This window comes from Eleutherodactylus coqui, chromosome 11 (assembly GCF_035609145.1).
Source record: "Eleutherodactylus coqui strain aEleCoq1 chromosome 11, aEleCoq1.hap1, whole genome shotgun sequence".
NCBI lineage: Eukaryota > Metazoa > Chordata > Amphibia > Anura > Eleutherodactylidae > Eleutherodactylus > Eleutherodactylus coqui.
Window position 1 is genome coordinate 64,296,290 of NC_089847.1, and position 25,198 is coordinate 64,321,487.

At 43.4% G+C, this 25,198-nt stretch overlaps 1 protein-coding gene and 1 non-coding gene across 2 annotated transcripts in view; one reads left to right on the forward strand and one right to left on the reverse strand.

Moving 5' to 3' along the window:
- Positions 1–225: 225 nt before the first annotated feature.
- TRNAS-GCU (transfer RNA serine (anticodon GCU)) lies at positions 226–307 on the forward strand. Its single transcript has one exon. It is a non-coding gene; the product is annotated as a tRNA-Ser (tRNA).
- A 12,058-nt stretch (positions 308–12,365) lies between these two features.
- SLC29A2 (solute carrier family 29 member 2) overlaps positions 12,366–25,198 on the reverse strand; it is a 44,951-nt gene continuing 32,118 nt past the window's right edge. The window contains exons 10-13 of the mRNA XM_066582263.1: positions 22,969–23,074; positions 18,793–18,878; positions 17,055–17,254; positions 12,366–14,139 (exon numbers count right to left, since the gene is read on the reverse strand). Coding sequence (XP_066438360.1) covers positions 14,028–14,139; positions 17,055–17,254; positions 18,793–18,878; positions 22,969–23,074 — 504 coding nt within the window. The 3' untranslated portion in view covers positions 12,366–14,027. The remainder of the gene's footprint in view (positions 14,140–17,054; positions 17,255–18,792; positions 18,879–22,968; positions 23,075–25,198) is intronic.

Here is a 25,198-nt window from a genome sequence, read left to right on the forward strand (position 1 = left end):
GCAGAAAATAATCTTCACAGCGCCCTCTACCGCACTGGAAGAGGAAGACCTTTGGCAGGCCAATGCTCAGATACATTGCGATAAGGTGGATCTGCTGTGTCTTGGATGGAGAACACAGTAGAAGAATAGCAGGAGGCAGCAATGTACAGCAACGAGCCTGCAGAGGGGGCAGGCGAGCACAGGAAGAGGAATGTGGAAGAAGAGCATCCCCACCTGCCAACATTGGACGAGGTGGCCGAGTGGTTAAGGCGATGGACTGCTAATCCATTGTGCTCTGCACGCGTGGGTTCGAATCCCATCCTCGTCGGGTTTTTGGTTGTGAGGAAAAGAAGTTGTAATTGTGGATTTTTTTCCCTCATATAGATAAGAAGAATCAGTTGCAGAATCAGTGTTGTTTCTCTGTTCGGGGAGACTTTCACAATAATCAGTGACTGCTTCTTCTGAGTTTGCACCATAACCAGCATCCACTGGATTCATTTGCCACTTTTTTCCCCATAAAAGCTTTATATATACTATATATTAGTATGGCTAGTGTGGATGAGAGTAGTAAACAAAATCACGTAGAGAGAGGTGATGACCCAGCGCCTCCGGGAAATAAAGGAGCTAAAAAAGGACCGTCCCCGATGTCCAAAATACAAATTCCAAAAGTAAAGAATCACAGCGACAGCGTCCTCTAGTGACCACGTTTATTACACTCCGCAAAACATATAGAGCAGAAGCGACATTTTGACCTGTTACAATAATTGTCTTTTTCAGGCTTTGTAATGAGTCAAAATGTTAACATCTGTTAATAGTGTACATATGTGCCAGGTGTCATGGCGCTGGTGTTCCCTCAGTACCTGTGACATCATGACGTCAGCACCATGTAGTGCCCGTTATTTGGCACTGGACGCCAAAGGGATGACATCTCCCTTCTGAGATACTCTGATAGGCTGGCTGAGACAGATGACAGCTCAGACAGCGGTCAGAGGGTGCTGATTCCTGGACTCCTGGTCTTCAGAGCTTTGTGCTGTTTAGTTACTGCATTGTTTTGTCTCTAGTCAGTGTTAGTTTTGTCTTCCATTTTCTCACTTCAGTCCTCTCCTCTGGTACCTGTTATCTAGTGTGCTGGTGGGTCTGTCTGGCTCGGCCATTCCAGGGGTTTCTCCTTTCTCCCATATTCCATCTACTGTGTTTCCCCGAAAATAAGACCCTGTCTTATATTAGTTTTTGCTCCAAAAGAGGCACTAGGTCTTATTTTACTTACCTAGCAGGCTCAGTCCATGTCCATCATGCTGCTCTCCGGAGGTCTGCGCTGTTCTTCAGTCCTAGCCGCTCGTACATCATCACTTCCTGGTGACAGGATTCATAAATCCCGCATACAGGAAGCAATGGCAGTGATTGGTTCTCGAGCATTGTGCTCAGCCAATCAATGCAGCGCTGGATGAACCAATGCGATGGCTGTGATTGGTTCATCAAGCAATGAATTGATTGGCTGAGTGCAGCACTCGAGAACCATCACAGCCATCTCTTCCTGGAGACGGGATTTATGAATCCTCTCACCAGGAAGTGATGATGTATGAGCGGCTAGGACTGCAAAGACTGCGGGAACAGCATGGAGCGGCGTGAAGGACCCGGACCGCACCTGCTATGCAATGTGCTCTGGACTCGACTGATGCGGCCAACTACTGACCCATCTCCAACCTCCCCTTCATCTCCAAACTACTAGAACGCCTGGGTTACTCCCGCCTTATAAGCTGTCTATCAGAAAACTGTCTTCTTAACCTCCTACAGTCCGGCTTCTGTACCCAACACTCAACACTCAACCGCCCTTACATAGGTGTCAAACGACCTCCTGACAGCCAAATCGAGGGGTGACTACTCTCTATTGATCCTCCTCAATCTCTCCACAGCATTTGACACTGTTGACTACAAACTGCTTCTCAGTATGCTTCGCTTTATCGGCCTAAAGGACACTACTCTCTCCTGGTTCTTCTACCTATCTGACCGCTCATTTAGTGTATCCTTTCCCTTGCTGTTGGGGTCCCCCAGGGCTCGGTCCTCGGCCCCCTTCTTTTCTCCATCTACACAGCCCCTATTGAACAAACCATCAGGAGATTTGGCCTCCAATACCATCTCTACGCTGACGACACCCAGTTATACACCTCTTCCCGTGACATCTCTGCACCTTTACTCCAAAACATCACCGACTGTCTGTCCGCTGTCTATAACACTATGTCCTCTCTCTACCTAAAACTGAACCACTCAAAAACTGACCTACTAGCATTTCTACCCTCTACTAACCGACCTCATCCTGACATCTTAGTGTGTGGCACCACCATAACTCCTAGACAGCATGCCCGCTGCCATGGGGTTATATTCGACTCTGATCTCTCCTTTACCCCCTACATCCAATTTGTGTCCTGAACATGTCAGCTGCACCTCAAGAACATCGCAAGAATCTGCCCGTTCCTCACCGTGGACACGCTAAAAATGCTCAGTTGCTCTCATCCACTCTCGGCTCGATTATTACAATTCGCTGAAGATAGTCCCCCGCGCCAGACTCTCCTCTTTCCAATCCATCCTGAATGTAGCAGCCAGGGTCATCTTCCTGTCCAGCTGCTTCTCAAACGCCTCTGCCCTGTGCCAGTCACTACACTGGCTGCCCATCAAATACAGACTTCAATTTAAACTTACTACCTTCATCCATAAAGCTCTCCATAGCACTGCGCCACCCTATATTGCCTCCCTCATCTCAATCCATCACCCAGCCCGGGCCCTCCAGTGCCACTGTAATTCAAACCTCTCGTTCCTGCCTCCAAGACTTCTCCAGAGCAGCACCTGTTCTCTGGAACGCTCTACCCCAAACTATCCGCGCAATCCCTGATTCACAAAACTTCAGGCGTGCTCTAAAAACGCACCTCTTTAGGGAGGCATACCATATCCCATAAGCTAAACCTCTCTGTACTCTGCCTGATAAGGTGCTCCCTGTCCTAGTGACTGCAACCCCTGCTAGCCACCATCAACTGCCTCCTGCAGTCATACCGATTCAGCCACCACACGGCTTAACGTCTGACCATTGCTTATGTGTATAGCATCCCACACTCTGCAGCCCACCATACCGTGCACATCTCCAGTTCCTTTACCTTCTGTATCACCCCATTATTTGTAGTGTGCAAGCTCGTTGGAGCAGGACCCTCACCCCTACTGTTTTCATCTTTCTGTATTTTTGTCTTTCTGTTTCCTCCTGTTTCTGTAATCGCTGCAGAATATGTTTGGCGCTATACAAATAAAGATTATTATTAGTGTATTCCTTTTTTATGTAGTGTAGATAGGGCTTATTTTCACAGTAGGGCTTATATCTCACAGGTTAGGGCTTATTTTTAGGGGTAGGTCTTATTTTCGAGGAAACACAGTAGAGCCATTTAGTGAAGTTCCTCTGGTTCCTAAATGGGAACGTCATTTTCAGGTTGGGTGCTCTGCTTTTAGGCAGATTCCATCACTTTATGATCAGGGTTAGGCCCTTGCCATTCCTAATTTGTTGACAAATACGTATTGCTTCTCCATTACCCTTGTTGGTGTGCTCCACATCTCCCAACCTACGCCATCCCTTTGTCATGGCATCTGGTTAGATGTGACAACATACTTACCAACTTGTGGGAAGGGATTTTTAGGGAGATTCGAAAGGCAGGAAGAAAAGGCTGCATAATGTGCTGCGCAAAATCTTTCACTGTTTCCCATCCATTTACATCAGACATTCCCCGTATATATGGCAGAATGACAAATAGTACATACGACCCCTTTCAGCACACCGCCAAATTAATATAGACCGCACCTCAAAGCAGCACCCAATCAGTTACTATCTCTTTGCAGACCATAGGCCAGATATCCAGCTACTCCTTTATTTTTTGGCAGTTAGAAAGCTTATAAGTACAGGGACAATTTTTTCACATTTTGAAGAAAATATCTAAAGCTTATTTTTAAGCTTTAGTTCTGAAGTGATCTTGAGAGTCCTATGTGTGAAGAACCCTTAAAAATCTCAAAGTTTATAAAGAATGTAAACTCTTTAGGGGTCCTGTCCACAGGCGATTGTGCACTGCGTTCCCCGCGGCCGCGGGGAACCCAGTGAACGCTTTCCATAGATTTGCCATGAAAAGCACAGCCCCCCTGTGCATGAGCAGAGAATCACAGCGATTCTCAGCTTGTGGGCAGAAAATCATGGCATGCTGCGATTTGCCGGGATTCTTTGCGGTGAGCCTGTTTGTCAGTTAGGCTCACTGCGGAGAATTGAGAGTTCTCTCCCCTGCTCCCGGGCTAGCGATATTCTGCAACGCCCATGGACAGGCGGCCTTAGATGTTTCCTGGGAATAAAGCCACATGGAAGAGAAATTTCAAACAGTTCATTTTTTTCTAGATTTTCAATTTTAACACAACAGGAGTTATCAAAGAACAAAACTCAATGTTTATTACCCCAAGGCCTCACGCACACGGGCAGATTTGTCTTGCGAAATCCAGAGTGGGTGTCCGCCTGCGGATTCCACAGCAAATACCGCCCATAACATGCTATGAAAAACCGATTCTTCCTGCACACGAGCGGAAACCAATTGCGGTTTCAGCTCACGGATGAAAGATCTCAGTATGCTCCATTTTTGTGCAGATACAGCGTTTTAGGAATCACTGATGGGAACTACTAACAATAAAACGTAACTTTTAATAAAAAGTATATTTAAAAAGCGTATCCGGATACTCGTTTGGATTTTCTATGCGCTCATAGAATTAGAGTTGTGTCACTGGTATAGATGCGATCAGCACTAGACCTATATATACTTGGGCTTATATAGTATGTTATCCTCACAGCCCAAGTATAGTCATAGGTAATTATAACCAATAGTCACTAGTCAATAATACACCTTAGGCCGCCTGCACACGAGCGGGTCAGATCCGGCAGCGAGAATTCTCGCCGCGGGACCCGACCCGAGAGCCTGCAGGGACGAGCGCGTACTCACCTGCGCCTGGCGGCCGGGTGAGTGCGTGCCCCGCACAAAAATAGGACATGCCGCGGTTTGTTTGCCGCGCGAGATTTCGCGCGGCCAAACCGCGGCCGTCTGCATAGGAGTGCGTATTGTAATGCACTCCTATGCAAACTTTCAGTGGCGGAAATCCCGCGGCGGGATTTCCGCCCGTGTGCAGGCGGCCATAGTATTAGGTATATATTGATTAACAGTTAATACTGAGTATCAATAGTGACAGAGCATGACAAACACCAATATTGGTTGTTTTGTGTTATTGGTTACAATTATTGCGGTTATAGCCGGCAGGTGGTATAGAGTCCGTATATTGGCTCTTGAGTACACCTAATTGATTCAATTGTACTCTGTATATTCTCTGGCTAGCCACAGGAATGTTACATGCTCTTGAAGAGAGAAGAATGTATTAACAAATTAACATTCTTCTCAAATCAATTCCATGCTTCTGTTTCCCAAGCATGAATGATCACTACTCATGCTTGGGAAACAGAAGCATGGAATTGTTCCTCCTATTGGGCTAGACAGCAAACAATCAGTCACTAACAGAGTAACTAGCTCAGTGACATACATCAAATTATTCATTTAGAATTACGTAGTGTGTTACTGGCAGATCAGCATTGATTTGAGAAGAATGTTAATTTGTTAATACATAAAAGTTACGTTTTATTGTTAGTAGTTCCCATCAGTGATTCCTATTCTTGTTCCAGTGGGAACTTATTGCCTCGGTGACAAAGATACAGCGTTTTGACTGAAATGAATGAAAATAAAAAAATACATTTTTTCCCATAGTACATAAGTTTAGAGTAAAATATTTCAGTTTCTGTATGAGACACTTTCTCCGGGGTGCGGAAATGTCCCATATGTAGCCGTAAACTGCTGTTTGGATGCACAGCAGGGCTCACGGGGGAAGGAGTGCATATTTTGATGAAATAATTTTCCCATTTCACACTTGCAGAGCTCATGAGGTGTCGCTATTTTGGAAACTACACCCTGTAGTGTATTCATGTAGGTGTATAAGAACCAGTAGTTTTGTTTGGGATTTTACTGGTATATGCTGTGTGGAATACATCATGGGGAAACAAATGAATTCTGTCATTGTTGTGGGGTTTCCGTTTTTATGGTGTTCACCGTGTGGTATAACTGACATGTTAAAGGGGTTGTATTACAATAGCAAATCCACAGGATAGGGGATAACTTGCTGATCGTTGTGGGTCTCACCACTGGGATCCCTGCCAATCTCAAGAACGAGATTCTAGTGGCCCACTCTCCTGTCACTGTGAATGGAGAGCTGGCCAAGCATGTGCGGTCAGTGCTCCATTCATTTCAGTGGAGCTCACAGAAATGGCCAATCAGCTTTCACTTGGGTATTTCTGCAGTCCAACTGAAAGTGGGTAGAGCGCTAGTGTGTTTACGTAACCAGCCTTCCATTCAATCTCCTCCTGACTATGGGGGGCAGTAACTCTGCAGTGATGAGGATGGGTGGGGTGCATGGGACCCTCGTTCTCGAGATCAGTGGAGGAGTTCCAGCAGTGAGACTCCCACCTATCAGTAAGTTATCCCCTTTTCTTTCTTTTCTTTGCAGATGTGGTACAACCCCTTTAGCTGTATTCTGTGGGTGAGTATTATTAGCGTGCCTTCATACTTGTGATCGCGATATCCACTAGCCCCGCCTCCTCTCTTGGCTGGCGATTGAATCACTGTGAGAATACCGCCAGCCCCGCCCCCTCCCAGGAAAACCCTGGGGAAGCCTTTTAGCCACACCCCCTATCTCTCCAAATATGGGGAGATATGTAAGAGCTCTCCTGTAGCTCCACCCCCTCTCTCTCTCCTCGCTATGGGGGATTCCAAGGCTGTTGCATGATCTTCTCTGATTGATTTCAATAGGTGATATTGCAGCTTTTTTGTATCGCAGCAAGGCTTGAGTGAACACATTGCAAATGAGAATGAAACCATTAAAAATCATTGATTTCATAATCATGCGTTTTCACTCACTCTCGTATCGCTATAAAATCTATCGGCAGTGGGTAAGAGCCCTTATAGTGATGCCAAATTTCTTTATTTCTTCATATTTTATTCCTTTTGCACAATAAAGGCACCTTTCTTAAAAATAAAATAAAAATTATATATATATATTCAGAGAGCCATAACTTTTTTTTTTTGCTGTTTATGGCGCTGTGTCAGGGCTTGTCTTTTTTGTGAGATGATTTGGCGTTTTCATTGGTACCATTTTTAAGTACATACAACTTTTTTTGATCCCTTTTTAATCTTTTTTTTTTTTGCAGAGATGTCAAAAACAGTGTAGTGACCCCAACTTGGGTACTGGTGCATCTTGTCTCCACTGGATGTATGGGTGGAAACATGGGTTGGGAGCTGTGAGTTAGAGGGTAGGGCTAGGTGAATGAGCACAGCTGCGGATTCGCTGCCAGACACACACCTTCCCACATGTACCGCCAATAACCCCTGGCAAGCTGTGTTCTCCCAGGAGCGCTGATAACATTGTATTCAGCTGAAAGCTCTGTGGCAGAACAATGGAACTGAATGCAGAGGACAGATCACTTGCTGTTCTATGCATACAGCTCCAGGAGGCTCATTTACATGGCAAATTAAGGTAATAAGCTGCTATCTTTTGAACACATTTTAAGCGATCATCTTTACATGTAAATGGGCCTTTAGTCTAGAGCAGTAAACAAGTCAGTAAGAAACAAGTATAGCGTGTTAATCCCCATTTACATGCAAAGATTATCACTCATAATTTGTTTAAACTATGTCTTTTGAGTGAATTGTTGCATGTAAACGCTGCCATCGTTTGCTTTTCGGAAGTACGATGATTTTGAATTTAGTATAAAATCTATTGTTCGGTCGGGCAGCTGATAGCAGGAACTACAACCCCCCAAAAAACAAAAAACTTTGTTCATAACACAATCAGTGTGGGAGTGTAACTATTTGGCTGCCCCTCACTCTGACCTGCTACATATGGACTTGAAAAAGACCCCTGCGCAGGTCGAAACGTTGTCTTTTACTGTTTTTTTTTACCTAATAAAGAAGCATCTGAGGATGCACTTTTAAAGAAAACTAACCACTTTTGGCGCTGCTCATCACTTTATTCTAAAACTGCTACAAACTGGTGTCACGAACTACCACCACCATCATCATCATCATCATTCCTATTCCATCCATTTTCCACCTTTTTACTTGCAGCTGGAGCCATTGGGAGTCAGTATCTAGTCACCGTGAACCCAAGCTGACATCCCCAACATCCTGCACGCTGCATAAGCAATTCTTAAGCTTCTTTTATTTACGGCATGCATCGTGCAAGACAAATATTATAATGGCTTTATAGTACGTAAATGGGAGAGCCGGAAGCCGTTATTTGTCATCCAGCTGCCCTGGCAACCATTGGCATGCCACAATCGCTTTGCAGGGGAATACATGATGGCGGGGGGGGGGGGGGGGGGGGGGCGGGGGGGGGTGTCTCAAAACAGTTTAGATGCCATGGCTAGCACTGACTGCAGTGTCTAAGAGATTGGGTGGCCAGTACTGGAGTCAACTCCGAACCTAGCCGCTGCAGCAAGACCCCAGCTGTCAGTTACAGATGCAATCATGCTGTGGTTACTCAGCTTTCAAGCCCCCTTGTAACCAGCACAATACATGTGCAGCAGCTTGCAGGAACTAATCTGCTGTGCTACATATGTACTGCACTCATTGGGAAGGGGTTAAAGGCATAAAAAGTGTAGCTTGCAGCTCTATTCTTGCCATCAAAAGGCTCTTCAAGTTTCTGCTACCGGCTTAGTTTAAAGACAAATTCCTCCAGATTTTTACGCGAGGAGTTGAGCAATATGCAGGGCTATTCTTTCAATCAAAACAATGTACACCATGCCGAAGCGGATTGTAAAGCAATGCCGTCTGTCAAGTGGCATAGATACCTTTTACACGATGCAGAACACTGTAGCTTCATTTGTGAATGAAAAAAACACAATTCTAGTGCCATATGCAAAGCTCTACTACTCTGCTTTTGCATGTAGTACAAAAAAATTAAGAAAAAAAATAAAAAAACTATACTTTATGGTAAGTTCACATGTGGCAGATTTGTTATGCAGCATGTACCAATCATATGAAGAAGATGGTCATGTAAATTTCTGCAACTAATCTGTCACATGTGAATATACCCTTACACTGACCAATGAAAACTAGCAAAATATAGCATCCCACCCCTTGTCACCTGTGGGCAACAGTAATTCCTCTCAGGAGCTTTGATGCTGGAGGGATGTTTCTGCGCTCCTGTTCACATCTCTCAAAAATCTACAAAATTCTGCTCCACAATTACCCTAATTTCAGTTTTCTTTACAGCCAAAGAAAACAAAACTATCGGGATCCCGCAGTGCAATCCGACCTGGTGCCAGGCAGGTGACCCCATACCTGTACGCAGTGTTCTTCATCTGTAGTGCAGATGTGTCGGGCAGCACATGCGCAGTACAGATGACACCGCACCCTCCGCGCAGAAATCGCGATAAGACATGCTGCAATTTTCCCTCCTTGAGCGGAAAATCGTGACAGATATCCTCTTGTGGACATGGAAAAGCAATTTTGCTTAGCATGTTATGGGCAGCATTTGCTGCAGAATCCAGAGGCGGACACCCGCTTCAAATTTCACAATGCAAATACGCCCGTGTGCATTGGGCCTTAGCCAGAATGGAGAGCCACTCACACTCCGGCAAACTTGAGTTGTCTGTGGAAATATCCGGCCAAACAAGGCTTGGCCAGAAAAATTATGTTTGACAGGGTTAGGGAATCAGAACAATGACACAGCTGCTACATTCTGTCTGATGAGACCATGAACATAGTGACTTGACCAAACGTAAGTCTGCATTAAGCATTCTGACAAGAAGCTTCATCCTGTCATTGCCAAAGTTGGACTTATGCAGCAGACTGCTAGATGCTGAAGCCGAGTAAACATTACCGCTCATGGCAATGCACATGTAATCTCAGACAAGTGCATGGCTGCTCAGCCACAAAAACCCAGTCCATGATGTTACAGACAAACCATTCCAGCATTTTTTCTCAGATACTGAAACCCAGAACTATTCTGTGAGCTTGTGAAACCTCCACAGTTGTTAGGCCTCTGGTACACTAGCGGTTTTGGGGCTGTGCACTATCTGTGTTAATTCATGGGCAGCACGCGGACCCATAATAGCCTATAAGGCTATGCCGGGATTTTTTAAAAACTCATTACATGTCTAATTTATGGCAGACGAGAAATAGGAAATGCATTTGCCCCCTATTCAATGAGTGCAGCCTGTGCATAAATTGCACAAAGGTCAGAAACGCTATCTTTTCACCTTAGGGAGAGCACCTAGACGTGAGTGAGGAGACTCAAAAGGTCATTTATGCTCCTCTGGGTAATATGCAAATAAGGGAGTTGGAACAATGACCAAGAATTGCTTTGAATTCCCGGTCATTGTTACAAGGCTTGTATAAAGTGTCTAACACTGACTTAAAGGACTGCTGCCTTCCAATAGGTGGCACTGTGGAGGTATTGTTGCATCTCCCTTATTTAAATTGCACAACACATGATGAAGTGTCCATGTGCCGTCTGATGCAAGTTGTGCCCAAGCTTCTTGGGTGCAAATTGCACGTGTGGGAAGTTTGCAAGAGGCCTTGCTCCAGTACAATTCTACTTTATAGTTCCTCCTTACAGGTTTTGCTGCCTGGATCCTGGCTGGTTGTTGATTACGTCATGGCGAGTTTGGCTTCAACATACATTGAGCAACCAAAGGTTGCACTATGGCCTTGCTACATTGCATCCTAATGTAAGTGAATGTGCTTGTGTTGTGACTCACAAGTTGCCACAACCCAACAATCACAAGAAATCTATCAGCCTTTGTGAAGACTATTTAAACAGGTGTTAATGGTCCAATGCAATAAAAAACTTAAGTCAGCGCTCAAAAGAAAAAAGGTTCTCCGATCCGTCAGCTGTTCAAATACCAATAAAATCCATTTATTGCAATTATTAGGATTTTATTGGTATTTGAACAGCTGACGGATCGGAAAACCTTTTTTCTTTTGAGCGCTGACTTAAGTTTTTTATTGCATTGGACCATTAGCTACGTTGTTCCGGTTTCTTCTGAGAAGGCATAGTTTATTTCAGCAGCCACAGGATTATAAAGAAGATTGAGAAGACCCTTATCACAGATTTTTATAGGCATACTGGGATGTGGAGGTGCTAGTGGTGGATCCCAGGAGGGAACGCCTCTAGACACTGAGTAAGTCCCTATTATCATTATCATTACAAAACAATACCATTCTTGTCCTGGAGTGCTGTCCTAATTGTTTTATAATTTAAACAGGTGTTGATCTATTCATTATGCTGTTGTGGCTCATTATAGGCCTGAAATTGGCCTGTGCAAAAGGAACTTCAGGGTATGATGCCATGTGGCTAAAACCCTGCCCACCTAATGGCTGTAAGATTTTGCCGATAGGAGGATAATATTACCGGCATAATCTGCAATCATTGGCCACTGCATGCGGTATCTCCCATCATGGGACCATGCCCATAGATATCACTGTAAGGGTGAAGTCACACGAACGTATATCGGCTTGGTTTTCACGCCGAGCCGATATACGTTGTCCTCGTGTGCAGGGAAGGGGGGGGGAGGATGGAAGAGCCAGGAGCAGAAACTGAGCTCCCGCCCCCTCTCTGCCTCCTCTCCGCACTATTTGCAATGAGGAGAGGTGGGACAGGGGCGGGGCTAATTCTCGGAACTTAGCCCCACCCTCGCCCCGCCTCTTTCCATTACAAATAGTGCAGAGGGGCGGAGAGGGGGCCGGGAGCTCAGTTCCTGCACTTGGCTCTTCCATCCTTCTCCCCCCTGCACACGAGGACAACGTATATCGGCTCGGCGTGAAAACCGAGCCGATATACGTTCGTGTGACTTCACCCTTAGAATGCAATCTATGGAGACAAATAGAGAGAGCCTGTCAGCTCTTATGAGCCCTATATACTAAGGTTATAGGTTCATAGAAGCTGAAACGTTGAGTCTAGAGATGCGAGTCTGATACAGTTTCCCTACCATTGCCCCGCTGTACGCTGTTAGTGCTGCCGCTGCATAGCCGTGCACATAACATGAGAGGGCTAATCCATTAATCCATTGGATGAATGCAGCAGCAGCTTTCACAGCATACAGTGACAACGGCAGGGAGCGCTAAGTATCAGATTCTGAGCGTTTCGGTTAGTTTCTGGGGCTCAGAAGAGCTGACAGACTTGCTTTAAATAGACATAATATTAGAGGCTGGTTGTGGCTGGATTATTCAGTAAAGCAGTATATAATCCATTATTGAACAAAACCATACATTGAACAGACGTTTATCATAAAAATGCTTTATTCATACAAAAATAAACTGGTAAAATGCAAAATTAGTTTCTTCAACTTTGAGCATTTAATATAATTAACAAAATAATAGTAAAAATGAAGTAGCAAATAATAAGTTTTAACAGCTGACCAAAAGCAACACCCTACGATCACTCTTGTCTAGAATTAGCTGTCTGTAACAGAGCTGCTCATAAACGAAACACTGAAGTGTCACAGCACTTTATTCAATGCCCAGGTCTCTTATAATTGACTGAGGTGCGGTCTGTAATACAGCCACGGTATTGGAATAACACCTATACCAGGACATCCATTCTCTCCGCTGACACGCACTATAAAGTTGACTCTCCTGAATGTAACGGTGAGAAGTGCCATCACAATCATACTCCTGTTGATTGGTGATACTGTAACATTTAGCCAGTGAGATCAGAGATGTCCATTATATATGAAGGTTGCATCAACAATATAGCACATAGCCGAAGAGTAAATACAAATTCATCTGTAATACAAGCCTTGTAAAGTAACTACATATTAACTGATAACTACCCCTTCACCATTCTCGGTGTTCCCTTTCTAACCCAAACAGCAAATAAAAATACATTTCTAAAAAATAAAAAAAAGTTGAATTTATTCCCTTAAAAATCCAATAAATCATATCTGACCACATAAAGAATTGTACGAGGTTATTGCTAAAGACTTTATGAAGGGGGATTCCAGAGACAGGACAGGAGGGGCAGGGTGGTATAATATAATAATATCTGCAGTTGTTCTTTTCTGTCACCCTTCCAGTTTGCCTATTATCGGGCATCCGCGATGGCTGCAGCAATTTTTTCAACTACGTAATGCACACTGTGTACTGCTCTCTGATTGGTCAGTGCTTATCAAATGAGCACCCCTGGGAAGTCAGAAGGCAGATAGAGTATTGCTAGTCTAACAATGGGTGATTGACAGTCCGACGTCACTCATTGAGTGTGAGTGGAGAGGGCTGTCCAACTAACAGATTGAGAGCACTGGAAGCCGAACTTATGAAGAGCCCGGTGAAGAAAGGCAAGTGTAAAAAAAAAAGAGGGTCCACGGCAGCAGAGCCACAGAAACAGCCCTGCTGACTATCCCAGGTCAACGTTAAACTGAATCTAAATGATGTCTTAGTTCTATAAATATGAATGTAGCTGCACATGAATGGATAAGGAATGGTACATGTGCTAATATAGCAGTTTTGGAGGTGATAGCTGAGTGGTCAGTGCTTGAATGATCAGGATTCCCTTTTATTAAAGAATGTGTGGCAATAAATTAGACTCATTCCTTTGGATAATACGAGGGTTACCACACTCTAGTTTCCCAAATGCTACATGCACATTCTTATATTTAATAGCAGACATAAGAAAAAACAACAACAACTGCTGTTATAAATTTGTGAACATAAATAATATTAAAATAGTTTTCCAATAGATAAAAATGTAGCAGCAATGATCAATAAGGGGACTGACAACTGTTGGGATGAGGACAGGAAAAAAGTTAAATAAGTAAAATGATTAACAAAAACACAATATCGAAGCAGTAAACAGGTGAGATCAGTGCAGATTTCTCTTTCGTAGAACACAACTAAGGGTCAGAACAGAAGGACTGGAATATGTACTGGATGGGAGGTCAAGTCTACTTATAAAAGTGCTTTGAAGCCAAAGGATAACCCCGCTCCTACTGACAGTCCCAATGCAAGGAAGAAGGTCATGAGGGCACCGGTTGTTTCACTCTCGTGTGGCAATACTTTCCTGGAAGTAAACGAAGATTGTGTTAAGGACATTTACCAGATACGTATAAAGCCTTGTACCAAAAAAGTTCTTTATGCAAGTTTTCAATATACTTTGCACACCAAAGTCGAACAGTTTTATCAGTGAACTCAATATTCCCTTTTACATCCATGGCTGAAAACCTGTCCGGATTGTGTGCTGCTGCGGGGCCGTTATAAGACTTCTCCTACGTCAGCGATGCTCACTCAATGCATTTTACATAACAGTAATGTATTTTATCCACGAAGGATCAACCAAATTTAGATGTACACAAGGTACTATAAGCAACATGTGCATTAAGAGGCAAAAGTAAGTTTGGCCAGAACTTAGAGACATTTCTGACAAGTCACAACATTTGTTGCAATCTCACTGCGATAGCTTGGTGCTGTACAAAGGGACTCCACACCTCTAAACATAGTCAAAGATGCAACAAATTTATCAACATCATGTGACATTTGATAAATTTGTAGAATTTTAAAATTAGAGAAGAAAAAAAGTTTTTCAGAAAAGGGTTTCTAAAATTGCCTTGATATTAAATTCTGCTCATTGTTTTTAGCAGTTTTTTTGTTTCGTTTTAGGTAAAAAAAATGCTGCAGCCAGATGTTACTTTAAGACAGCTGTCACACGGGGCGTAAATCCCGCAGAATGACCGCAGCAGGACTGCATGGAAATGCCGCAAGATTTCCACGACAGAAATGCAGCTCCAAAACTCGCAGCGTTCTGCGCAGGTTTTCAAGCGGCTTCGTCGCCTGCATTTCGCTACGGCCACCTCTCTCCATAGAAAAGGAGAGCTTGCTGCAGCGGAGCCGGCAATAAAATTGACAAGCCATGGTTTTTAATTTCGCATGGCATGTCAGTTTCATCACAGTTTGGCCACAACGGCTTCTCCGCAGCACGTGGAGGAGATTTTTGCAAATCTTGTCCACTTTGCTGCTTTATCCCGGGATAAAAATTGACGGCGGAATGTCCATGCAGAAACTCTGCACGGAAATTCCACCCTGTGTGAACCCAGCCTAAGGGACCTTTCACACTGGATGGAGCCCGGTCTGCAGCTGTGGAATTCCACATCACAATCCACAGGTCTAACTCTGGATTTTGATGCAGAATTGCAAATCAGATTTTAAGCCATTTTCAGTTCCACATCTAAATCCTGCAGACTTTACTGTAGTTTATGGCGCGTTGTGTGGCCTATTCACTGCCATTAGAAAGGTCCCTAAAGGGAATCTGTCACCTGTCTAAAGCACCATAAACTAACTTATGTTGCGGGTAGGCGATGTGAAGGGAAGCCAGGTGCTGTATTATTTATACTCCTGGTTCCCGCTGCTGAAGTTCACGCCACGGATGAAAACGTGAACATCATCTCGTCTCACAGCACTATATAACTTAGTTTATAGGGTGAAATATAGAAAACACTACATATAAGAGTTCTGTTTTGTGGTATTTTGAGGTAAAAACGGCTATGAAAAATATTGCATAGCATCCCTTTACTATAATTTAAAACCCTGAAAACAGGGTGTGTAACGGACTCCTTAGCAGGTTCTTTGGCATAATGTAGATACAGAAAATGGCAAAGTCTTGCGTTATACTTGTAACATTTGGCCAAACTCTTGTTATGAGAGGCTTTCCTTGTCTGGCACTCACAGGTGAGGCGTTTGTAGCTGTGACTGCTCATCAGTATAAATGAAGCACTGTTTAATAGACAACCCAGCACAGAAGGTGCCTTCAGCTCTCAGCGCTTGCAGGCAGCAGCTCCATCCAACTAGGTTCTGCTTTGTGTGCGCTGATCATGCTACAGCCCTACAGGCAGATTCTTTATGTAGACAGACAATGGTTTAGGGCGGATTCACAACATTTCCCAGACAATACAACTCATCTTGCCAACATCTGACGATAATCATGATTTGCAAATGACTTGAAGCAGCTGCTTTCAGGCGGGTCTCGCACAACCGGATTTCTATAGCAGAAACCGCGATCGTCAACAGTGCGGATGATTTGCAGTATTACACACAGATTAAAGGAATAGAATATTCACGTAACCGCTCCGATGAGATAGCGATTGCAATTTCCAGAAATAAAATCGCACGGATCGCTTCCATTTAAGTCAATGTAAGCCATCTGACCCGTGGTCCATCTGCAATTGACACTGTGGGCAGGCGAAGGGTGCCTGCTTCATCGCCTAGCCACAGCGCAGGGAAAACAAAGATTTACAGACAAGATAAGGTACACGGGGTCCCCGGCCAGGGAAGAGCCGGACTCCGCTGTGGGCTACCGCAAGTGATATCTGACCTGTCCATGTGAGGCCGGCCTCACTTGGGGATACTGGTAGTAAGCTAGTTGCCTTCATTAGGCAAATTAATCTGACATGTTAAAAAACATGTAGCATCAGATAGGCATTTTGTTACGTATGAACAAATGTGAAAAGGGTGCTTTTAGATGGAACGATTATCGTTCAAAGAAAAAGAGAAAAGCTTTCAAACAAGTGGAAGCGCACGATATTCCGTCTAATCCCAAGCGAACGAGAATCGTTCACTTTTCGCTCGTTCATTTCATGCAGGCATCAAAACAATCGTTGGTTCGTTAATCTATAAACAGCGCTCGTTCAGTCCCTCATTCGTTTATATGACGAATGTGAGAGACTGAATGTTTCTCATTTGAACAAGCCTATAATGCATTTTCCTATCTGAATAGGCTGCATGAGAGCGAACGAGCTAGCGGTGACATCAAATGAGAATCGGCTCGTCTAAAAGGACCCAAAGTCTGATAAATGGCAAAGAAATCACTTCCACTGTGCTGAAATATAACAACATTATGAATTCATACTCTATCCACATAATACTGATTGCAAGGGAGATCTTCAGAAAAACATCCAAGTTTGGTTTGTCAATTTTGCTACTCACTTTGGGGCCAAGCACATGGGGAGGGATACGAAGTAGCCATTGCTGAGAGAGAAGAAGATCATGAAGATGATAAACCAGACATCATTGAGGAAGAATGTGGAGAGGTAAGTACGCTCGGGAATGTTACACAGCATAAAGAGAGGTACAAATATAAAGCGGCTTGCTGTGAGCAATGGTAGGTATTTACAATCGGGACCAGGCTAGGGAGAAGAGAAGCTGCAGTTAGACAAGTATACACAGGAGCATACGTAACCAGCAAATATTACTTTTATACAGATCACAGCTGAGGTTTGCACAGACACAGTAAAACATTTAGATGAAGTTCCTTCATGCGACTGACATGCTATCATGTCTCAGAATGAAACAGATCTAATAAGGGACCTTTCACACAGGACGGAATTTTCTGCAACAGCGTTGCTGAACATGCTGTTCTTGAATTCTGCACCGCTAACTGCAGATTTTGATTGAATTCTGCCATTTTCAGTTCCGCATCAATATTTCCACGTTAGCATTGTGGATTTTGGTGCAGAATATTCTGGAACGCTGTTGCAAAATATTGTGTCCAGTGTGAAGGGTCCCTAACATTTATGGGTTTATCATTTCTGAAATTACTGACCTGACAAACTAAAGCTGGGCAATCACAATGAATAGAAATCTGTGGGACTGACCGACTACCTAAAGTCTATGGATGAAGCCCAACTGTGCCCTGATAAAATGTGTCCAAGACGCCTCAATCTTTATTCCCATGGGACCCTCACTTCTCAACTATTTCTGACCCATCCTGAGGATAGGTCATCAATAGTTTAGATGTGAACAACCCTTTTGAGTTCTGACATGCCTATTAAAGTGACCCTCCATTCCTAAAGAAACAGAGATGGCCACACAACCTCTCAGATTACCATATGCTGCTTATGAGGTTAGCATTGGCCAATCAAAGCATTAAGAAGTGTCTTAGACTCCAACATTATATCACAGTGTGTATCAGGTAGTCATAGAAGTGGTGCAGCCATCTTTGTTTGTACAGGACTGGAGGGTCGCTTTAACCCCTTAACGCTATATGATGTAAGGTTGCATCGTGGCAGCGTGGTACTTAACGCACCAGGATGTAAACTTACTTCATGTGGATGGCATGGGATCAGAAGCTGCGCCAGTGCCATCTTGCATCACGAGCTGCCTGTTACCAATAGCCGGCCTCCTGATGCCACACCTGAGATCAATAACAACATTAATCTCAGCTTTTAACTCCCTACATGTTACGATCTATGCAACGTCACCGGTCCCTCACAATGTATTCGCGAAGGGACGGTGGACACAGTTGCTGTTGCCCTGGCTTACCATTGTCTATGATTACTTTTACAAGCCATAAGGCATTGCAGTACAAAAGTCCTGCAATGCTTTATGATAATAATCATAGCTGCTATGGTACAAGTCCCCTACAGGGATATAAAAAAAAGTGTAAAAAAAAAAGAGAAGAAAAAAAAAGACCCCTAAAAAAAACTAAGATGAAAATCCCCCCCAAAATCAGTGTCCTTATGCCCAAAATAGGCCGTGCCCTTAAGGGGTTAATGCTTCTGACCAGCAAATGGTTAGCAATAACTTTTAAATATGACCCTTGAACTAGTTACTAAATTCACCATAAAAGGGTATTTCTGGATCTACTAACAATCCAGGTCGGCATTAATTATCACAAATAAGGTGTAAAACAAAAGATCTGTGGGGATTAACCAAAAACGCTTACCCACAAGATTTTTGAAGTAATACTACGCCCAATCCAGTCCATAATATTGAAAATCAAGAAGCAGCATACAGGATTGAAGAACTTGCCTAAAATATATAAACACAATGAGTACGAGATGAAATATCAAAGAATATAAAACTTAACCCCTTAATGATGCCCATAACGCCTTTTGACGGTGCTGCGTCAGAAGCCTAGCACGAGTCTTCTGTGTCAGGGAGATCGGGCGCTCAGCTGTTTGATAACAGCCCGGCACCTGCTCTAACAGACCGAAGAAAACACAGATCTCAACTGTTTAAGGGCCCATTTAGACAGGACAAGTGTTGGGCAAACGATGCTAAACACATGCCTCCACACATACTCGCTCTCGTGCTGCTGCATGGGAGCTAGAATCGCTGACTCAAAGCAGGGTGGCTGCACATTTCTCTCCTCTCGCTCCCCCACCCCTCTCCATTGCCTTAACATAGTGGCCGTTCAATGCTGAACGGTTGCTATTTACACTGAGCGATCCACGATCTGCTCATCGTCCATCATTTATGCTGCATTAACGAGGAACTGAATGTTCAGTGTAAATAGCAGCTGTTCAATACTGAACGGTGCTATGTTAAGTCAATGGAGAGAAGCGGGGGAGCGTGCAACAACACGTGATCGCAGACACACAGCGACGAGTGTCATGCATCGTTTGCCCGTCATTCGCACCGTCTAAATGGTCCTTAACACCTGACTGCGGCCTGTTAAACACTGACAGAGGGTAGGGACTCCTCCTCTCACCCATTGGACCCCCACGATGTGACTGCAGGGTCCTGGATGGGTTGCTATGGCACCCAGAGGCTTGAATATAGCCTCTGGGTCTGCTAGCTACTGTGGCCTATGAGGCTCAGCCTTATAAGCTTTCTAATACACTTCTATACTAAAATATAGCAGTGTATTAGAAGAATGTTAAAAGTATGGTGATATTCAATTCCCCTAGTGAGAGAAAACTAAAAAGTTAGTCATTTAAAATAAATAAATAAAAAAAAACACCAACTTTCCCCCTTTACTATGTAAATTTTTTTTAAAATGGTATCGCTGTTTTTAATGACCCAGAGAAAAAAGTTGGTACATGGCTAAACCCGCACACTGCACGTCAGGAAAAAAATGCAATAAACCTGTTGAAAATAGCTAATTTTGTTTATCTCGCCTTTTTAAAAAACCCCCCCCAAAAAAACAAAAAACTAACAGAGCGTGATCAAAACTTATCCCACAAAAAAAATTAAAACCCCAGTTGGTTTCTAATGCAGTGATAAAAAAAAAAAAAATTATATATATATATATATATATACACACACACACACCGTATATTCTGGCGTATAAGGCGACAGGGCGTATAAGACGACACCCCCAACTGTCACCTTATACGCCGGGAATACAGTGGAGCAAAAAAAAAATCATTACTCACCTTCCCCGGCGTTCTGCGGCGCTCCTGCAGGCTGTCGCTCCCTCGTGATCCCCGGCAGAGCATTGCTTTCTGGACGCAGGGCCGTCAGCCAATCACAGCCATTTAATGACATCATTGAATGGCTGTGATTGGCTAAAACACACGTGCCTTCAGCCAATCACAGTCATTCAATGATGTCATTGAATGGCTGTGATTGGCTGACAGCGTGTGTTAGCCAATCACAGTATTAGCTTTCTGGAGGCTAGGATTTCAAGCCCTGCGTCCAGAAAGCAATGCTCTGCCGGGGACCAGGAGGGAGCGACAGCCTGCAGCAGCGCCGCAGAACACCGTGGGAGGTGAGTAATGATTTTTTTTTGTATTACCGGCGTATAAGACGACCCCCGACTTCAGAGCAGATTTTTCGGGGGTTCAAAAGTCGTCTTATACGCCGGTATATACGGTATATATATATATATATATATATTTTTTTTTTTTTGTTTAAGTGTAAATAAAATATATAAATTCGGTATTAGCATAATAATAGCGGCCTGCAAAAATAAGTTAATATACTATTTATACTGCATGATGAATGCTGTTAAAAATTTAAAAAAAATATGCCAGGATTGCTAATTTTCTTTCAAGGTATTTTTATTGCTTTTACATTAACATACACAATACTTGTAAATTGTTACACATAACAATGAGCTAATACCGTTTGGTTGCCCAGATAACAGAGAACTTCAAATTTTCTTGAATGGAATACAACAACAAATCTCTTTAAACTGAACATTCTTCACGGTCTTGTTATTTCTATAGTAGATGTTAACATCCTAAGGGGGGGGGGGTTTACACGACAAGAGGGGAAGGACGGGATTGGAGGAAAGGTGGTGGGAAAGGGGGGGGGGGGGGGGAACGGTAATATCCAGGCTATCCTTTTTACTTTACCTTGTCACGTCTGATCTACAGTCTTACTCATATTTGCCCGTGAGCAACCAGTTTTGAAACCCAGGGGTGTTTCGTATATCTATCCATAGTGCCCATGTTTGGTAAAACTTATCATAACCTAGCTGGTCCTCCGTTAATCTGATCCTCTCCATTCGTTCAATCTCATCCATCACCCCTACCCATGCACTTCTGGGAATTTCCAGACTCTGTTTCCAGAACCTAGGAATTACCTGCCTTGTGGCTATAATGAAGAATTTTAGCAATCCTTTCCTGAGTTGGTGAGCATTTTCGTGAGTGATGGACAGGAGTGCCATTTCCGGTGTCAGAGTTATTGTTTCTCTTCCCGTCTTTTCGAATAAATGTTTCATATCAGGATTGCTAATTTTGTTAGAGGGGTTTTCCATGGGAATAATAGTGATGATTTATCATCAGGATAGGTCATGAATAGTTAATTGGTCGGGGTCCATTGCTCGGGACCCCCAGCGACCAGCTGTGCAGGTGCATGCTGTCAGCACGGCAATAACAGAGGTCGGAGCGGAAGCCTCCATGGGATTTCGGCGCTGAGGCTTCCACTCCAAATACACAGAGGTCAGAGTGAAAGCCTCCACGCAGAACTCCGTATAGTGGCCAGCGCTTGAAGCTGCAGGCACAAGGGCCAGCCACTACACAGAGGTCATCATGGAGACTTTCACTGTTTCCGCTCCAACCCCTGTGTTATTGTAGCGCTGACAGCATGCGCCTACACAGCTGATTGCTTGGGGTCCTCAGTGACGGACGCTGGCCAATCAAATATTGATAACCTATCTTGATGATAGATCAACATTAGTATTTCCATGGAAACTCCCTTTAATCTTGCCTCTAGAAAAAAAAAGCAATCAAAAAATTATATGTTTCCAAAAATTGCATAAATGAAGACTAACGTTCATCCTGCAAAAAAAGCAAAAGCAAACCTTTGAAAAAAAAGTGTTTGTGTACAAAAATAGCAAAACTAAAAAAAAAAAATAAAATGCTTAAACTTGGCAGCACCGGAATCGTGCTGACCCACTGAACAATGTACAAAATGAAATCCAAAAAACAATGTCAGAATATCTTTTTTTTTACCAATCACTCAAAAAAAAATTATGTTGTTATACAATACATTATATATACTCAAAAATGATGCCACTCAAAAATGATGCCATTAAAAAATACAACTCATCTCGCAAAAAACAAGCCCTCATGTAGTTATGTAAATGGAAAATTTAAAAAGCTATGGCTCTAGGAATGCAACAATGAAAAAAAACTGAAAAATTGGTGGGTCATTAAGACATAAACAGGCTTCGTCGCTAAAGGCCCATTTAGACACAATGATTATCACTCAAAAGCCATCTTTTCACCGATCATCGTTGTGTGTAAATGTGCACCCATCATGCACTTTTCGTTCATCGCTGACTTTAAGCAAGCCTGAAGTCAGCAATGAGCCTCATCAGCACCGCACGCTGAGTTCTCAACGAGATACCGCTGATAGTATTCTCTCAGCTGCTATCCCCCTCGGGGTTCTCAGCTTGGGATGCCGCTGACATTTCTGAGAACAAAGCAGCTGTTTGCAGATAACAGTGCTTCTGCTGCCATCTACATACAGCAGGAGCGTTCATTTACATGCTAATAAACTCTTAAGTAGCTAATTAGCTACTTAAGAGCTTATGCAAAGTGATCGCTCAAAACTGTAACTTAAACTGCCCTTTGAGTGAATTTTGAGCGATCATCTTTCAGTGTAAATGGGCCTTTAGGGGTTAAATAGATGAGTGATGTTATGATATAAAAGGAATTAAACTTACACCAGCCTTCATGGTCATATCTGCTGACAACTTTCGCAGTGATTGCAGGAAATACTGAAAGGGTTACTCCAAATGTGATAACAATAGTAAGAGCCATCACCCAGATCTGTAGGAAGAACAACATTATACCAAACCATCTGTCTATCAGAGCATTCATGATAATACAGCTTAGAGGAGAGCAACTCCAAAATGCACACTGAGCCCAGCATGTACGTTTACCTAAGTGGAGTAAAGCGAATAAGCCAAAGCCAAATTTGTTACCATTTACACACAAAAAAAAAGGAACATGGTAGCCATGTTCTAGGAGACCCATTTTAAAGCGCACTGTGTTCCTAGGTGCCTCTAGATATTGTACATCCTGGTTCCATAGCTCCCATCCTTTCAGTGGAGTTTCCATAGATTTCCACAAGGCCTTCCAATGCCAAATCTTATCCACTAAGATAGACCCCTCCGGTAGATTTTTAATTATAAAAATTGCAGTAGTGAATGATGTGTTGGCTCTCGAAAATATCTATTTTCCCAATCAGGAACAGATTTCCCATGGCAGAAAGCTTCTGCGGGATCACACAGATGGCTCAAACATCATTTTGGGAGGAAACTTCAATATGGTGTTTGACCCAAAGATGAACACATCTTTGGGCAAGTCCCTGTATCCCTGTTGGCCATGCAAGCAGTGGTAAGAGATATGGAAGTTCTGCAGCTGGTAGACTTCTGGAGGCTGCTACACCCGGGTGTCAGAGACTTCAGTTTTCAATCCTTAGCACATAATAGCTATAGCTACCTAGACCACCTTCTTGTTTCACACAAGCTTCTAATCATGTGTCCAAGGTGCTTTATGGGTTTATTCCTATGGTCAGATCATGACCCTGTTTATGTCGAATTTAGAGGCTTGGCTAGAACTTCAGAAGTTAATGTGGCGCATGGACCTTCCTAATGATGCACAATGTGTAAAGGATGTTAGAAAGGCCATAGTGTATTTCACCGATATGATGAATCTGGGGCCCCATTTGAATGGGAAGCTCTGTAATACATCAATAAATTTGTATGGAAGGGCTGAAGGCTAAGACTGAGGCTTTAATTGTAAGGTGGTGGTGGTGGTGGGGAGATGGAATTGCTGCGTTGCTGGCTTTTATCAGTAAAGCCAGAGTGGGGCAAGAACAATTTTTATTAGGGCTACGCATCACAAAGTCAGACAGACTTTTTCCCTTAGGCCACATTACAAGAGCAGAAGAATGAAGAACATTTAACCCCTTAACGACCGGGCCATAGTGTTTTTACATCCTGCAGCTGCAGGACGTGTATGGAGGGAGGTAGCGCCGCTATCTCCCTCCATACAGCGCGGGCGTCAGCTGTTTATTACAGCTGACACCCGCGGGCAATAGCCGCGCTCGGCCGTTCGGGGCTATTAACCCTTTAAATTCAAATTCAATTCAATTCTGACAGCGGCATTTAAATCCCCCGAACGCTGTTTGGGGGTCCTGCACGGCCCCCCCGCAGTGAGATTGGGGGAGCCGTGCAGGTGTCATGGCAGCCGGGGGCCTAATGAATGGCCCCAGGGCTGCCTTAGCAGACTGCCTATCAAGCCATCCACACAGGGTGGCTTCATAGACTGCCTGTAAAAAAGCAGTATGACGTAATGCTATAGCATTACGTCATACTGCAGGAGCGATCAAAGCATCGCATGTTCAAGTCCCCCAGGGGGACTTCAAAGTAAAGTAAAAAAAAAAGATCAATAGCGTTTTTTAAATTGTAAAAAAAAAAAAAAGGTATGAAAGTTTAAATCACCCCCATTTTGCCATATCTATTATTAAAAAATCTAAATCATAAAATAAAAATATGTATTTGATATCGCCGCATCCGTAAAAGTCCGATCTATCAAAGTAGTGCATTATTTTTTCTGCACGGTGAACGTCGTCCGAAAAAAAAAATAAAGAACGCCAGAAATGTATTTTTTTAGTTACCCTGTCTCCCAGAAAAAACGCAATAAAAAGCGATCAAAAAGTCGTATGTATTCCAAACTGATATTATCGGAAACTACAGGACATCCCGCAAAAAATGAGCCCTTGCTCAACTACGTCGACGGAAAAATAAAAAAGTTATCGTGCGCACAAAATGACCGCAGAAAATAATTGAAAAAAATTGAATATCTTAAAAAAAAATACAAGTACTACAGCAAAAACAATACTATATAAGTTTGGTATCGTAGTAATTGTACTGACCCATAGAATAA